Here is a 16,347-nt window from a genome sequence, read left to right on the forward strand (position 1 = left end):
CACTATTATCTATGACTAGAGGTGTTGCTCTCCATGGAGATTAAAGATGATCAAAAACCAAAAGACCGAAGACAACAATTCAGTTTAACATACATTTAGGAAATTTGTACAAACAGAAAAAAAGTCTCATACAGCTGAATTGTTCCATAATTTCATTTTAACATCAAGTTAGTATGTCTAGGTTCACTATAACTACAAAAATAAAGGACTAAAAGCAAAATGACAACTAACAATAAAACAGGAAACACAAAACATCTTCTCATTATGTTGCGCTAATTGCTCCTTACATTTTTTTTTCAATAAATTCTTCAACTTTCTCCTCCATTTCTTTCAAATGTTGCGCTAATTGTTTCTTGCATTTTTTTTCAATTAATTTCTCAACTTTGTCATTGTCAGCCTGTCTTCTCTCCTCCATCTCTTTCAGATGTTGCACTAATCTCTTCTCGTATGCAAACATCTCCTTATCAGCCCATTCAAAAAAATCACAATCACCGGCTTTCTGCATGAAAAAAAAGGGTCAACAAAAATGTCATAAACTACTAACGACTAAATATAACACAAAGCTAATTTCAGAATATAACAAAAATTACCTTGTAGTTATTACATCCATACCACTTTCTAGAGAGATTGGATGTGGTCCAAGAGTTCCTTAGACGTGCAGGAATTCCACATTTACATAACGGATGACCGCTTGACAAATCACTTGTTATAGACATTTACTTGTGCCTAAATTCAGAAGCACATGACATGAGAATCTTCTATATATTGAATTGGGGGGCTAAATATATGTTACTCAAACAAGAAAGATACAATCATAACCTTCAGATAAGTGCATCACCATGCACTATACATTGTAGTGAACCAAACAAGCTCAAATTTTACCAAAATTCATCTAACATAATAAAAAGAAAAAAAAATCCTCAAATTCTACCAAACAAAAGAAGTAGGTTTGCCAATAATTTTTGGGCAAAAAAAAGGAGCAATGTTAAAGCACCCAACTAAAACACCATAACAGTTTCAGCCGAGCAGCACCATATCAAAGAACCCATATTCAAGATCAAAGTATTTTCTCTCTTTTTGTCCTCTCTTTCCTTAGTGTTTCTCATCAATTAAGCAGAGCAAAAGTGTACACATTTTAAGCAATTCAAAACTTTTACATAAATTACGAAAACCTTTACTTTGAAGCTAAGTTCTTCAAGATTTTAGAATACATATTCAAGAATGATAATCTAACAACTTGCTAAAAGAACACAAAACTTCATTGTTTTTTCATATATTTATAAAAGAAATTATAACTTAAAAGGAAGATGTTTTTGTTTGTGGCACAGACCTGTTGGCCCCATACATTTAATCTGTTGTATGACACAAAGACTGTAAATGGGTTTAGTGCCTTGACAATGAGAAAATCAGCATGAAAAAAAAAAAAAAAAATTAATCACGAGAACAAAAAATCTGCACCCTTGGTTCAAGGATCAAGAAGCTCAAGCTTTTGGGTATTGGCTTTTCAAGAGTTTGGAACAAGGGAATAATGACCAAGAATCAGACATTACCCCCAAATAATCAAAAAACCACAAACAATTGCAAAAATCAATATCAACGGGATATTTCTCCAAATATTTTTTTTTTTTTGATTTCTAAGATTTGAACCTGAGCATCCAGCATACTAGATGGAAAATTTTTTTAAAAAAAAAAAAAAAAAAAAAAAAAAAAAAAAAAAAACAACAACAACAACAACAACAACAACAACAAGAAGAGAGCTCTATTCAAGAAATATATATATATAAAGACAAAAAAGAGTGCTTCTATTACCACATGTGTCTGGGGATCTTTGTCCTGCTTGTTGGGTATGTGATCTGAGAGTAGCATAAGTAATATATAGTGACAATGTTAACTTTAAATAAGTATTCTTGAACACAAATTGTTAGACAGATACATTATTTTGCTCTAGAGTAAAAGCAAGGAAAAGTTGGACCCTTTGACTGCTCACTTATATACATGTCTTATCAGATTTGAACATTGGATAACTCTTACAGTTAGACACATAACTGTAATCAACATGCATACTTGTCCCATGTAATAGTCCAAAAACCAGCATATTCAAAGTAGGGAGAAAAATACCATAAACAAGTAAATGAAGGATGTTGCAAGGACTTGGGTACCGTTGTTGGGCATGGATACATGTCCAAGTTTCAGATTGGTCTATTTTTCCAAAACTTTTCCACTATTCTGAAGCAATGCCCTTTTACACAAGTCATGTAGTATCAACACGGGTGGGATAACTCAAGGGTGTCAGTAAGACACATATTAAACAAAGCTTTATCCACTTGGTTGATAATATTCTTGTAACTGACTTTGCACAAGCTAATTATAATACTGTGGGTAAACCTAGGTTTTGTTGGTTTTGAAGGCTAGCTTTACACCCTAAAAATTCAATATGAGAGCAAATCGAAAACTTGTGGAGGGCTTAAAAAGAGAATGTATACTAAAATCATGTGGCGTAAATATGCATAGCTATAACAATTGGGCAGACATCAACAGCGCATCCATCACAAATACAAGAAAAAGAAAAAATAAAATAGTACGACAAATCAACAAAGCATAGAAGAACAACACAAATCACAGCAATGAACTAAAAAAAGCAAATCTGAAAACAACTGAAAAAACGCAAAAATGGGGGAGATCGGTACCAGAGCCAGAAATTGGGGAAATCTGGGCCAGAAATGGGTCGCCGGAATTGGGGGACCTCGTCGGCGGTCGTTCTGTCGGAGATGGAAGACGACCGGAATTGGAAGACGGCCAGAGATGGAAGACAGCCGGAACTGGAAGAACGACGGAGTTGGCCGAAGATGGAGCTCGAAACGATGGCGGGCTCGTGTGAAACACCTCGTCGGAACCGGAAGAATGACGGAGCTCGAAACGGTGGCTGGCTCGTGCGAAAGTGGTTGCCGGAACCGGAAGAACGACACTGGTTTTGGGGGTAGATGGAGAGAGGGAGGGAGGGAAAATTTGGGGGGAAGACAAAAATGAGAAAAATGGGGCACCCGAACTGGTTTTGCTGTTTTTGAAATTTGAATTTTATTTTATTTTATTATTATTTTTTTTAATTTCAAAAAAAAAAAAGTGTAAAACTAAAATGGCCCTTTCCACGTAGGAAAGGGCCGGGCAGGGGCCGGCAGGATGGCCCCTGCCTATCACTACTCCTTTCTCATTATGTTGACGTATTATTGTCGATCAATCTTTATATCAGTCTAAGTTAAAAGAAAAGAAAAGAAAAAAAAAAAATCTAATGGTGAATTAGTAATGCCTTGACATCATAGTGAGATAGTTGTGTAATATATAACATTACTCTTTTTCAATATCTAATTGGCAATGTCACATTAGCAAAGTGTGATAAAAGTGTTGGAGTAGTGTTATTTAGTAAGCTGTTATACAACTGCTGTTACAGTTCTACAACCCCGTGAAAAGATAGCCCAATTATAATTTGAATTTTGCTCATAAATCATAACTAGTTAGATAAGGTAAGAAACGTATTGTCCCATGTAGGAAAATAATAGATTTATTATTCCTATTAGGAAAATAAGGAGACTTGCTCATAAAGCAGTATCGAAAAATAAGAGATTTGTTTTCCTTTAGAATTAGATTTGTTAATTACGTTATTTCTATTCTGATTATGTAATCTTCTATTTAAACATAAGAATCGATCAATAAAAATATGAGAAGTTTATGATTCCTCTAGTAATTGTTTTAGGAGGTTTAGGGTTCTTCGAATTGCCCTAAAATTTGGAAGCCCAGGATTCCTCGAATTATCCTACCAAAATTTATCATTCTCGTTTATTTTTCATCCCTTGTTACGAAGGCCCGTAACAACTGCTGTACAGTGAAAATTATCATTTTTTTTTTTACAATTGCTAATCTAAGGACTGATTCTTATTGTCACATCATTAAATTATATATCAGTCCTATAATAATAAACTAAATAGTATTCCTCAAAGTGCGATATATAGGAGGATGAGGAGAAGAGAAAAGATTCTCAGCTTTATTTATAAGAATAACATGACAAAAAATTTGATAATTAAATTCATGGTTTGGCTCAGATTATATTATGAGCAATTTGGTATCCTTTTTGAGGTGTTGGGCATGGTGGTGGCGGTTCACTCTCAGATTAAGGACAGATTATTGATTTGGAATGGGTATGATGGAGATACAATTTCAGTGGTATTTACTTTAAGCTAATGGAATGGCGGCTGTTAACTTTTGTTGGCTCAATAACCTTTCCCTTCTATGGAGGACTGTTTATCTGATTTGCTTCTGGTCTTGTTTACACCCCAATCTCATTTTACTACTTTTTATCTAAATAGTAATAAGAATTAATTGATGTGATATGAAAGTAAAAAAAATTAAATTAAATTAAATTTTGTGACAAAAATATGAAGAAAAAAAAAATGTTTAACAATAATTATAATATGAAAAAATAAGTTTGACCTTTTTTCTTTTTTTTAAAGAAAAATATGAATTTATTAATGTGATATAAAAGTGAAACTAGTTTTGAATTTTTTGTGAGAAAAAATGTGAAAGAAAATTGTTTAGTAATGTGAAGAAAGGAATTTAACCTTCTTTTTTTTTTTTTTAAGGAAATGTGTGAAAATACCAAAATATCCTTAATTTGTCAAATGCCACTTTCGCAAGTCACCAAACATAAATTTTGGAAATGTTGAGTGGAGCATAAACATCATCAAACACAAAACGTTGGCAAAATCAAAATCAAGACTGCCAACCGACCAAGAAAAACCCCAAAAAAATCTGGAAAAGTCGAACTCAGGACTCTGGTGAGAAATCAAGAGGTCAAAGAACCCTTGAAAGTTTTGCAGTTAATTATTACAGAGAAGATCCTTTATGGAACAAACTATATCATTCACCATGAAAATGAAGCTTAATGCAATCATAAATACAGGGAGTATGGAGGACATAAGAGGAAGACCTAATAGTAGCAACAATATACCAAAAAGAAAGAATAACAAACAAATGTGATCAACCTTATCTTTCTCTTTCATTCCCCTCTCAAATTGTAGAAAATATTGAATACCCAAACTCAGCCTCATTCAAATTTTTTACATTGATGTAATGAAATCTAGATGTCCATAAAGATGCAATTATGCTCAAGCACTAGTCTATGAGGTAGGCATATTTGTATAGATAAGAGTGAAAAAGAGTTCAACTTCTGGAATGCTTTGAATAATTTGGATGTAACGGTTTTTACTAGGCTCGTTTAGGAGTATGGGGCCCATCTGTGCAACTCTTGGCAGAATTTTGGCCAGTAGCATCCCTGATGTTAGACTGCCTCCAGATTGAGCCGCCAGATCCTCCACTAGTGCATCCAGCACTTCCTTCAATGATTTCTCAACAACACTCCCAAATTCAGCACTGAGGAAAAAAAAAAACATAGCAAAAAATTAGTACAATGACCACATTTTGTTTTGTCACCCTTCAGTTCAGTCCTTTACTGCAGAAATAAAAACCAAAATATAATTTTAAGTTTTTGACTGAATGTTCAGAAGATTCTTCAAGGACTAAAAACATCAAGATAAACTTAAAGAGGGTAATGAAAAGATGTCAGCCAGAGGTTATTACCAACTCTTCCAATATGGTTTTTCCCAAATACATGATTAAGAGCAATATCAGAAGAGATCATCCCATCTAATGACAAATGTATCGTTTAAAACTTGTTTATATGGTGCCTAGTCCAGAGTTTTTTCAAGCACATACTCTCAGGAACGAAGTTAAGAATTTAATCTTGCGGGGGGAAGGGGGGCGATGATCTCCCCATAGAAACGGACATGTACTATGTCAACTAGTGCACTAAAGCCATACTTGATTTGCAACTCCATGCAATGGAATCATGCAAATCATTGTCACCCTTTCAATAAGTTCCATAACAGTATGCAAACAATGTCAGACATAATAAAAATACCTTGCCAAGACTGAGCGTGTCTCCACCATAAGTTTGTCGAATTTGGTCACATCAGAAGGAATTTTGTTGTCACTGCTGGGGTAGAATATAGCATCCTCAGGCATAATGTAGTTTACCCAGTGATGAGGGCTTCTGATGCTCTTGAACCTTTCAAGTATCTGCATGGTAGTTTCATGAAGTGCTGTAGTGTTGAAGAAATCCAACGCAACCTGCTTTCTGCAAATAAAGTTTCCAAATTATTAAAGACCTCATCCATGTGATTCTATAAGGTTCCTTGACAATAAGATATTAAATGATATCCACACATTGTTTTCTACTACATTTTTTAGACTTTTTTGGGAGAATGAAGTCAACATATCACCTTTCTGATATGAGTTGCTAAGAGCTTATGAAGCTCAATTTGAAGTAACTTCTTCGGTTAGCAAGTAACATTTTCAAGGGAGCTTACTTGAAGGTCAGTCCAACATGCCTTAGCTATAGGAGGTCCAGGGGTCCAATGGTTGATAAAGTTTTAAAGACTTAAAAGGAAGCCCAGAATAAGCCTAGACTGTCTGACGCTGGCACATTGATAACCAAATGGAGTTCTGAATTCAGAAAACCAGTTGACAAGATTGAAGGTCAGCAAATACACAATGTATACAAATTATGCTTGAGCACATCCACAAAGAATAGACATGCATGTATACAGACACATTCATCCCTTTTTTCTCTCAGAAAGCCTGCCTAATTACTTTGTCTCGTCTCAGTTTATCTATTTCACTTCTTTGTTCTTCTTTACTAAAGAAGGAAAGAAGTTTATCACGTAAATTTTCCATCAACCAAATGACTGAATTGACGGATAAATTCTCGCCAATTGTCAGATTGGCATGTTCAAAACTTGATAATTTTAAGATGGTAAATGGTACCTTACCCCTTGAGAACTTCTATTGCCGCTGTTTGCATGTCAGAAATCAAGGTGGGCATACCACGATTTGAGAGAAAATCAGCACTAGCCAGAAACTTCTGCTCGTCATCCCTGTCAATGATATCATCATTCTCCTATATAAAAGGACAAAGATGAACACTTTCAGGGAAGGGAACAAAAAAATACTTCAGGTCACAGAAGTATTTACAAGAATGAAAATGTAACACATCCAAAGTTAATGTCTATAATCCTAGCGTATTATTAGTTAGCCATAATACCAATTAAATATCCATGGTGAGAGATAATTACTAGGAACGGCAATAGGGAACATGAAAAATCATAAAATAATTCCAGAGCAGTGAATGCTCAATGGAGAAACAAAGTTTAACACCATGAATGAAGAATTTTAAAAGCAAATTTGCACACTTGTTGATAGAAATGTGCTGCTTCGTCCGTTTCCACTGTATGTCTAATACCGTTTACAGGCATCTCTTCAACCTAAGTAAATTATTACTCAGCAAGGAAGGAAGTCAAATCAGCCACTAACCACATGCAGAATCATTACTGTAAAAGGGCCCTCTGCCCAGGTCCAAAGTCTTGCAACCAAGTCAACACTCTGCAAAAATGGGGTTCCTGATACTAGTACCCACGTGTATACCTGATTAGATGCCCCAAAAACTATCAATAGGCATGTCATTATTTCAACTCTAATTTTAAATGTCTCTGGTTTGTTGCTCATTTCTCAGGTTTAAATGCCCTTAGATGAGGCACATAACGATGATACATCTAGGCAATGTGTTTATCCTGTCTACAGCATTGCAGACTCCAATATTCATCAAAAAAGCACTAGAGACTCCAAGCTTCAGAAAAGCAATACCATGAGCATATGGATGCATTCAGCAGGATCCGCTGATGTCCATCCTTCACTCAGAATCACTTACCAAGAATCAGAACGAAGGTTACTGATTCTGCAAATGCTGCGTAATAGGCCTATTAAGGCAAATGTAAAAATGCCATTGATACGCAGAATCACAAGGGAACCAAGTGACTTACCCAAAAAAAAAAAAAAAAAACAAACCAAGGAACCAAGTGACAATCGGCAGCAACCGGTAACAACATGCCACTGCAGACCCACAGGTTTGTGGCCACAAAGAAAAAGCAGCTTAATCAGAACCATAAAAAGCCGAGGGAATGGCTTATAGATAGACTGCAATTTTGTGGAAGCCGTGGAACATCCCATGACCCCCTCCAAACTGCAAACAAGAACTTAATCTAGGTGATATAAAACAAAACCCAAATTTTTCACCCAAAATTATATTTAGGAATTTTGGGGGATATTTTAGATTAAGATTTTATTTTAGCATATCTTTTATGATTTTTATTTGATTTATTTTTTCAAGTTTTGCTATTTTTTTTAATGGAAATTCATGTTAAATTTTCCGCAAATGTTAAGAAAAAATTGAAGAGCCTGTTTGCTTTATTTTCCAGCCCCTTTTTCTTTTTCTCTTTCCTTTCTCCCTCTCTTCCTTAGCCTTAGTTGTTGGGCTGTTATCTTCCCTCTTCAAGCTTCCCTTTAATCTTCTCCTCTAATTTCCTTCCCTTAGAAAAATGTACCCTTGCAAGGTTCCATCACATGGATACCTCAGTGATAACAACCGTAGGGGGACTGAGCAAGTACATATATGCCATGAGGACAAATTTATTCTCCACGAAAAAGGAGTCTAAATTAGTCATGATCCCAAATTTTTTTATTTTTTTAATAAGTAATCGAAACATCATTAAAAGCGCAAGGCGGCTCCAAGTACACAGGGTGTAGACAGACATTCTAGGTAAACTCTTAAAGATTATGCTGAACACTAAAGGTTTTCCCTGTATATTTTCTTTCTTCTCCTTTTATTTTTTTCTACTTCTGTGCACATTCTTAACCAACAACAGCCCCTCTTGAACCCAATTTCAGCCCTAAAACCTGCTCCTTTGAACATAAACCTAATAACACTTTTACATACTACCCTATCTTTGAGAGATCAAAATAACAGCACATATACTCTTTCCACCTTCCACTCCATAAGTTCTTAAAATCAAACCCCTGAGCTAGTTACACTTGATTCTAATCAGCCCTAGTTTGGGGGTTGCTCTATATATTTCAATCTAGTCACCAGATGTTTCGCTTAAAAGCCTCCTATTCCTTTTCAAACATCAGAAAATCCAGAGAAGAAGTTTCCTATCAAAGACCTTGAAAAAAAAATTAAAATTAGAAGAAAAAAATAAAAACACCCCAATAGAAGGCCCATGAGAAAAGTAGGCAAGGCCAAACACAACAAAGAGAAAAGGGGCCTGCTAACACTTTTTGGTAAAAATCTGACAAATAGGAAGGTGGTCAATTAATAAACCCCCCCCCACCCCCCCCGCCCCAAAAAAAAAAAAAAGAAACCAAATACAAATCGAGGACACATGGAACATCAGGTTACATATTACTCAAACCACACCTCAATCACAGGGAAATCCTATCGCTCCCACTGCTGCCACTCCAGCCCAGTCCCTTTTTTTCCCCTTTTCAGTTTCATGGGGTCCAATTAGTCAAGGGAGACAATGACAAATTTCTTTGTAGGATTAAACTCCAAGTCTGCCTTGACATGGCTACACTTTTTCTTTTTGTCTTTTTTTTTTTTTTCCAGTTAGTAAGAAAAATAATAATAGAAAGCACTATAAAGGGCTAATAACCCATGTAAACAGGAACTATGTAAAATGGAAATGGGATACATTGGCAAAACTGCCCTCATCATGAAGGCACACCAGTACTTCACCAAAAAGTATTTCCAAAATTCTATCACTTTCTTCAAATCAAGCACAATCCCACCCAATACAAATTTTCTAAAAACTGTAAAATTCACTTAATTGCCCAACCGAAGTAAGATTTAACAATGAAAAGACTCCAATAAGGGGTGATTAGGACAAATCAAAGGTAGGCCTTTCGTTTCTTCACAGGTTTTGGAGATCAAAATGGGTGGTTTTGGATTTCTACGATTTGGATTTTTACAGAAAGATGGGGAACACACTTCTCAGGGGTTGTGCTCTTGGGTCTGCAGTGTACTGCTTGGGTTGTCGCAATGGTAAAGAGGCTTTGTGGTCTCAGGGGGTCGAGGATTTTGTCAAACCCTTTCGGGAAGATTCGAAGGCTTGAATTGTTAGGAAAGGCTGTAATAAGGCTGGTCGCTTCTTGGAGCTGGCGGTCTAAGTTGTGGGTGGCCGGAGAGGGTTCATCTTGTTCCCAAAGGGACGAGGAAGGAGGGGATGGAATAGAGTGGCTGACAAGTTGTGCAAGGTGATGGTTTTCCCGGAAACCACGTTTGGGTCTTCTCCTGATGGTCTGTTGTCTCCAGTGGAGAAGGAGGATGGGAAGAAGGATTTGGGTTTGAAGGTTTCCTCCTCAGGGTGCTCGGGTGGGGCTTGGCTCATTGTGGGTGGTGATCTACCGTCATTCGCAGAGGTGGTGAGGTTAGAGGCTAGTCGTTCTGTCAAGCTGTGGGTTCCGCTGGTTGAGATGTGTGAACTTGATCTTCTCCCCACAGTGAGACCAGGAGACTTAGAGGAGGCGAGAATAGCATTGGACTGCTTTGTGATGGAGAAGAAACCACTGGTTAAGGACGTGCTGCTGAATCCGCTAGGTAAGGAATATCCAGGATCAACAAGGAAGATATTGCCTCGTTTGAATCTGCGTACGTGGAGGAATCTTCTAGTGAGGATACTTGGTCGGTTCGTTAGGTCTTTGTTGGGTCGTTCGTTTGCTTCCGGGCTAGGTCTAAAACCCACTTTCGGTTTTATAGGTTTCTGTCTAGGTCGGGTTATGACGAAGCCCAAATCCAAGGAGCAGACTGAAGTTACAGGTCCAGGGCTCCCTTCGGATCCTAAAGCGAGTAATGAGTTCTCTTGGAGTTTTGGGTCTTCATCAAGTCTTCAACGGCAAGAGGTGTCAGCAGCGGTTGCCCAGGGTGGCGGTATGACTACTCCGACTAGTTCTGAGATGTCTAAAGGCGCCGAAGATACTCCTGCGAGGACATTATTCTTTCCTCCTGAAGGTGCCAGCTCTTCCTTAATCTCTGTCTTTGCTTATTTTTTAGGGATCTGCAGGACTGGCAATCGAAGTTGCGCCTTCTCTACTGTTGCCGGCTGGGACTTGGCCGGATTCTTCTATTTTGAAGTCTCCTATGCACGCCTCTACGTTTTCAAGTATTTTGTTGCTGGCGACCTCTAGTCCTCTTCCGGCACTTTCTAGGCCAGATTTTCATGTCTCGACGTCTTCTTTCCCTTCTGTGATAGCCTCAGCTACTTCTTCTTTCTGCTCTTCTTTCTCCATCGCCAAAAGCAATGACTGTCCCCTTCAACTGCTCGTCAGGAGCTGGTCAGAATGTGGTTGTGGCTGATAAGGTAGACTTGGATACTGAGGGGCTTTCTTCGGTGATCGATTCCTCTAAAGTTGGGTCAGATTCTTTCTTTCGGTGCCTCTTCTTTGGGGGCAGCTACGTTGGGTGAAAGGCTCCACTTTTCTCCTCCGGTAATGTCGGAGTGTGGGGCTCCCATCTACCCGTCGGAGTCCACATTGGTGTTGAAATATCATCGGAGATCGAAGGTAGGCAGAGGCGCTCAGATGGATGCTTCTCTATTTGACAAGGCTGTGACGGTGATTCGTGCTCCGACGGCACCGTCTTTGGGTGCTTTTTCTCAGGCCTTGGTCGGAACCATGGTCCAGTCCTCGCCGAAGCCAAGTGGGAGAGTGGTCGAAAAGTCTCCTCTGTCTAGCCTTCTTCAGCAAGGCTTTCTTCTCCCAAGCGTTCCTGGGGTAGCTCCTCATTTATCGCCTAAAGGTGGGCTGAAAGGGGTTCCCTCCCTTTTGGGTGGTTGCGTTACTCCAATCGCAGAAAATGGTGTGGATTTCAGGTTGGATGGTTTGATCCAATATCAGAAGTGGTCGGCAGGTATTGGCCCGTCTAGGGAGCTTGTTGTGTGGGATCAAGGCGACAAGGTTTAGGTTAGGGAGGATGGAGACTCCCCTCACCCTTTGGGTGTTTGTCCTTTCGACATGCCCTTGGATTGGGTGTTGGATGGTGATGGGGATGAGGATCCATCCTTTGCGATTTTAGATGCCATTGAAGAGGATTTTCATCAAGTAGCAAAGGCTGCGCGTCTAAAGACCAAAGGTAGGAGGGAGATCATGAATCTGAAAAACTCCATTAACTACGGCGATGCAAGCGCGTCCTCTCGGCAAAGGAAAGACAAGGCTCAGGTGTTGTAGCGTTGAGTGCTCCTTGTGGGTTTCGATTTTGTGGGCTAGTTTGGTTGTTCTTGTGTGCTTAGGGGTACCTTACATTTTTTTAATAAAAGCTTTCTTACTTATAAAATAAATAAATAATAAATGAAAAAAGAAGAAGAAGAAGAAGAAGATGGATCTAGGTATCGCACCTAGTTTTTGGGGGCTTTTGAAGTATTTGGGATTTGGGTTTCTACTGTGGGTTTTGGAGGGGTTGTTTGGGTTAGTATGTGGGCAGGTTTGGGTATTGTTTTGGGGACTTCTAATGTATTTGGGTTTTGGGTGTTGTTGGGGGTTGAGATCCTTGTGGGTCTTTTGGGTTCTATTTTGTGGGCTGACTGGGTTGTTCCTTTGTATACTCTTTGTCTACTTAGGAACGCCTTACGCTTTTTAATAAAAATTCTCTTACTTATCAAGAAAAAGGTATCGCACCTAGTTTTCCCTAACCATCTCAACTAAGATTTTCTCTTGGAGAAGGACATTACACAACTTTAAGAGCATAGTTACTATAAAATTCTCATCAAAATTATTTTCTATTGAGTTAAAAGCATTACATCATTATTTATTAAAAGCATAACTCTAATAAAACTCTAACTTCACGAGCTTTGACCACTAAACCCACACTAGTTACTATTAAAAACCTCAGATAAGGCCTACTAACATAACAAGACCCAATAGACCAGAACTAAAACCCATTTAGAAATCTAAAAATTACAAAATTCCCTTGACTCCTTAAAGTAAATCAACAATTTCTTACTTATAAAAAAAAAGAGTAAATCAACAATTTTCTCATGCAAAGAAACATGAAGATAAAACTGAAGAGTTACTAATGTAGCCTACAGAGGATGCCCATTGGGCCACACCACAAAATTAGATCATATTCTTGAAGAATTTCAATCATTTATCTTATTCCTTCATGAGCTTTTTGCAGCCAGTATCAAGGCGCCTCCACACATTGTATTAATATCTTTTCAAAGCAACACCCATTTCCCATTAACCACCACCTCTTTAATAATCCATTTTAAGGCACCCTTATTTCCATGTAAAATGTTCTCTTCATTGCCTCTTTTTCCAAGGAAAATATCAAAAGCTTAGTTATGAGGCACAGTGACAGAATCCTAAAACACTTATTCCTTGAGGAAAACAATTTGGCTACTATCCATCAGGTGATAATGTAACTCCTTCACCTGGCAAAAGAATTGCCTCAATGTTGATCTGCATTTCAAATCGTCAACCAGACAGATTCAACAACGTTACCTTTCTAAAGAAAAGCAAAAACTTGAACTATATTTAACTTCTTCTTTTTTCGGGATAAGTTGTACTGCATTCAACATATAGTGAATAATCTAGCATATTCCATATGTCCAGCACTTCTGCCAACTTTACCAATTTAAGTTATTCCTCGTAGGTTTATACTTAATAGAAAAGTCATTTAAGTATATGATGGATGGGTATCAAGATAAGTTTACCTACCAGCCTGCAAGAAGTGACACTATTTTCAGTACATATATGCAGCCTCCATGGACCCTGCTAATGAAAGTAGTTTATTTGTGAAAGTTGAAGTCCATGATCCACCTATGAATTGAATTTTTATAGACTGCTGACCAACATGATAATCTAAACACATTTTCCTTCTTACTTAATAACAAGTAGAAAGGATGATATAATACAATAGGAGAAAACTCAACTTCTCCACAAGCAAAAAAATCAGCTGCACTAGTCTACTTAAGATGAGAATAATGCTGTCAGCAATTGTAAAATGTGTATGGCTGGAATCATGGTACACATAATTATTAATCAAAGAAGCTCTGATGAACAAAATATGAGTTTAGACAATATTTTAACATAAAAAGGGAAAAGACAGCAGGCTCTTACAAGTGAATAAGAGCTTCCAAGAATACGTGCAGTATCAATATATAAATATCTCCCCAATATGTTGACCTGAACTCTAATGTATAAGCTCAGCATTGTCATTGCCCATAGGGACAACACCATTCTTGTGAAACCTAAGAAAACATAAGTCCCGTACAAGCTAGGTCAATTTTAATATCTTTAATACAGAGATAATAAAACCTACTATAAGCTAGTATATTGCAATAACAATAAAAGCATTAACTCAAAAAGATAATAGATTCATACTTAGAATTTTGAGTCTATCCCATAATTCAAGTTTCTCTGAAGGTGTCAAACTGTTTGGTTGACCCTTCGCTTTCTGGAGCCTCTCTATAAGCTGAGAATGGTCCAATTCTTCTGCAATTTGACTACTTAAATAATTCATCACATGAGGCAACGTTGTCGTATCAGCTATTTTTTGAATATTTTCAAAATGGGCTTGCATTCTGTTATATTGACAAAGGACAACTCAATATTAGAACCCAAAAGATACATACTTCCAAAAAAAAAAAACATTCATGATACTCAAGAAACAAAAACATGAGATTCGGATTTCTATTAACTGGGCCTTAATGAATTTTTCCCGCTCAGCGAATACTCTCTCCAGATCAGCGTCCCTACGCCTGTTAGCATCATAAAGCTTATATAGAAGATACCCACTTCCTAAAACTCCAACTGTAACAAAAATCTTCCTCCTGTGCCTTCTCCAAAAATCCCTATTTTCACAAGCACATACCAAAATCAGTGACAAGCAATTGGAGCACAGATACAGTTATTTCTGACAAACCAAATCATAACACAGACACGTACGATTAACCCAAAAAGAAGCAAGCATAGAAGCACACAAACATTCACATTTCTTACAGAACCCGTATATAAAATTAACAAATGCAAAAAAACTTGATGAATAAACAACTGATTGAAACAAAAAGAAAGTGAACTCATATTCCTAATTCAACCATTAAAATGACAAATACAGAACCTAGAAAAATAAAAGAAACTATTAAAGCAATAATAGAGCAATTTGACAGATACCCAGAAGAAAAATGCAACAAAAGAGTGAAAACTAACCTTAAAGAAAGCATTTTTGCTGCTATGGAACCCAAATATCCATTGCTATGCCTTGGCCTTTTGGGAACCCATTTGGATTCTATACAACAGAAGGAAACAAATAGAATACAATCCTCCTTGTGGAGATGGGAAAGATGGTTACTAGGGAAAAAGAGGAGAAGATAAAGAATTTTTGGTTCAAAGGAAAAGATGATAGAATGAACAAAGCGGTTTCTCGTTTGGAGTGATAGGCAGTCTTGGGAAAACCCGCCTCCACCTATAATACAACTAAATACACCAGAGACTCTGAGAGAGATAGAGAGAGTACGAGCCTACAAGTAGCTTCTTCTCTCGAGGGTTTAGACTCCGGAGAGAGGTAACTTGAGAAGGAGAAGTGGTTGGGTGCGCTAAAGCCTAGAGATTTCGGGACCGAACCTAACCCTTTTCTTAAAGATAAAAATGAGCAGACGAAGTTGTTCCTGGTTACCCAGAAAAAAACTACAGTTCCATCGTTTATTCGACCAGTCACGTTCGCCTAGCAAATTTTACCCGAACAATCATTTTTTTCTATTTCAATTAAGAAAAATAATTGTAAAATCAGTCCTCACGGTTAGGGGGTGTGCAAAACTCGCAATCCCCGCAGCACCCGCCCTATCCCGCCCCGCAGAGGATCGGGTTTTCAAGTTTTTTTGCGGGTTAGGGTCTTAATTTGAGAAATTTATGCGGGGCGGGACGGAGCGGGTTGCAGGTTTAGCCTTTTAAAAAATGCGAGTCCCCGCCCCGCCCCGCCCCGCACCGCACAAAGGAAAAAGAAAAAAAATAATAAAAAAATCATGTTTCTTAAAATTTTATCTATAATTAATAGGATTTTTAGTTTAGTTTACAAGGCTAATTCCATGGAAAATGTTCTTGTATGGAAATAGGAACGATTGAAAGATATGTGTCAACATGTCGAAAGACTAAATTTAAGGAGCTTTGAAATTATAATTTTTTTCTTTAATGAAACAGAGTTGATTTCCTAAAAATTTGACTTTGCATTCATAAGATTCTGTGAAAAATTAATATGAATTTAATTTTTTTATTAAAAAAACCAGTATTTTTTCAAATTTTTATTTTTTACAAAATAAAATCAAAATTACATAAAATGCCACTTAAAATACTCGCCCCACCCCGCAATCCCTGCCCCGCGCGAACCCACCCTGCAGTGATCCGCCCCGCACGGTTAGT

The 16,347-nt window shown here is 37.5% G+C and overlaps 1 protein-coding gene and 1 long non-coding RNA gene across 3 annotated transcripts; both read right to left on the reverse strand.

The window, feature by feature from the left end:
- Nucleotides 1–233: 233 nt before the first annotated feature.
- LOC133867276 (uncharacterized) lies at nucleotides 234–3,115 on the reverse strand. Of its 2 annotated transcripts, XR_009900019.1 has the most exons (4): nucleotides 2,688–3,115; nucleotides 1,810–1,853; nucleotides 591–726; nucleotides 234–499 (listed from the first exon to the last, which is right to left on the reverse strand). It is a non-coding gene; the product is annotated as an uncharacterized LOC133867276 (long non-coding RNA). The 2 variants fall into 2 exon arrangements; XR_009900020.1 differs by lacking the exon at nucleotides 1,810–1,853 and having other exon boundaries at nucleotides 2,688–3,113.
- Nucleotides 3,116–5,025: 1,910 nt separating this feature from the next.
- On the reverse strand, nucleotides 5,026–15,604 carry LOC133866765 (peroxisome biogenesis protein 3-2-like). The gene is made up of 7 exons (XM_062303395.1): nucleotides 15,142–15,604; nucleotides 14,634–14,786; nucleotides 14,317–14,516; nucleotides 14,053–14,183; nucleotides 6,879–7,006; nucleotides 5,969–6,184; nucleotides 5,026–5,421 (listed from the first exon to the last, which is right to left on the reverse strand). The coding sequence occupies exons 1-7, from the start codon at nucleotides 15,153–15,155 to the stop codon at nucleotides 5,169–5,171; spliced, it is 1,095 nt and encodes a 364-aa protein (XP_062159379.1). The 5' UTR covers nucleotides 15,156–15,604; the 3' UTR covers nucleotides 5,026–5,168.
- Nucleotides 15,605–16,347: the final 743 nt, after the last annotated feature.

The sequence above is a fragment of the Alnus glutinosa genome, chromosome 4, assembly GCF_958979055.1.
Source record: "Alnus glutinosa chromosome 4, dhAlnGlut1.1, whole genome shotgun sequence".
Taxonomy (NCBI): Eukaryota; Viridiplantae; Streptophyta; class Magnoliopsida; order Fagales; family Betulaceae; genus Alnus; species Alnus glutinosa.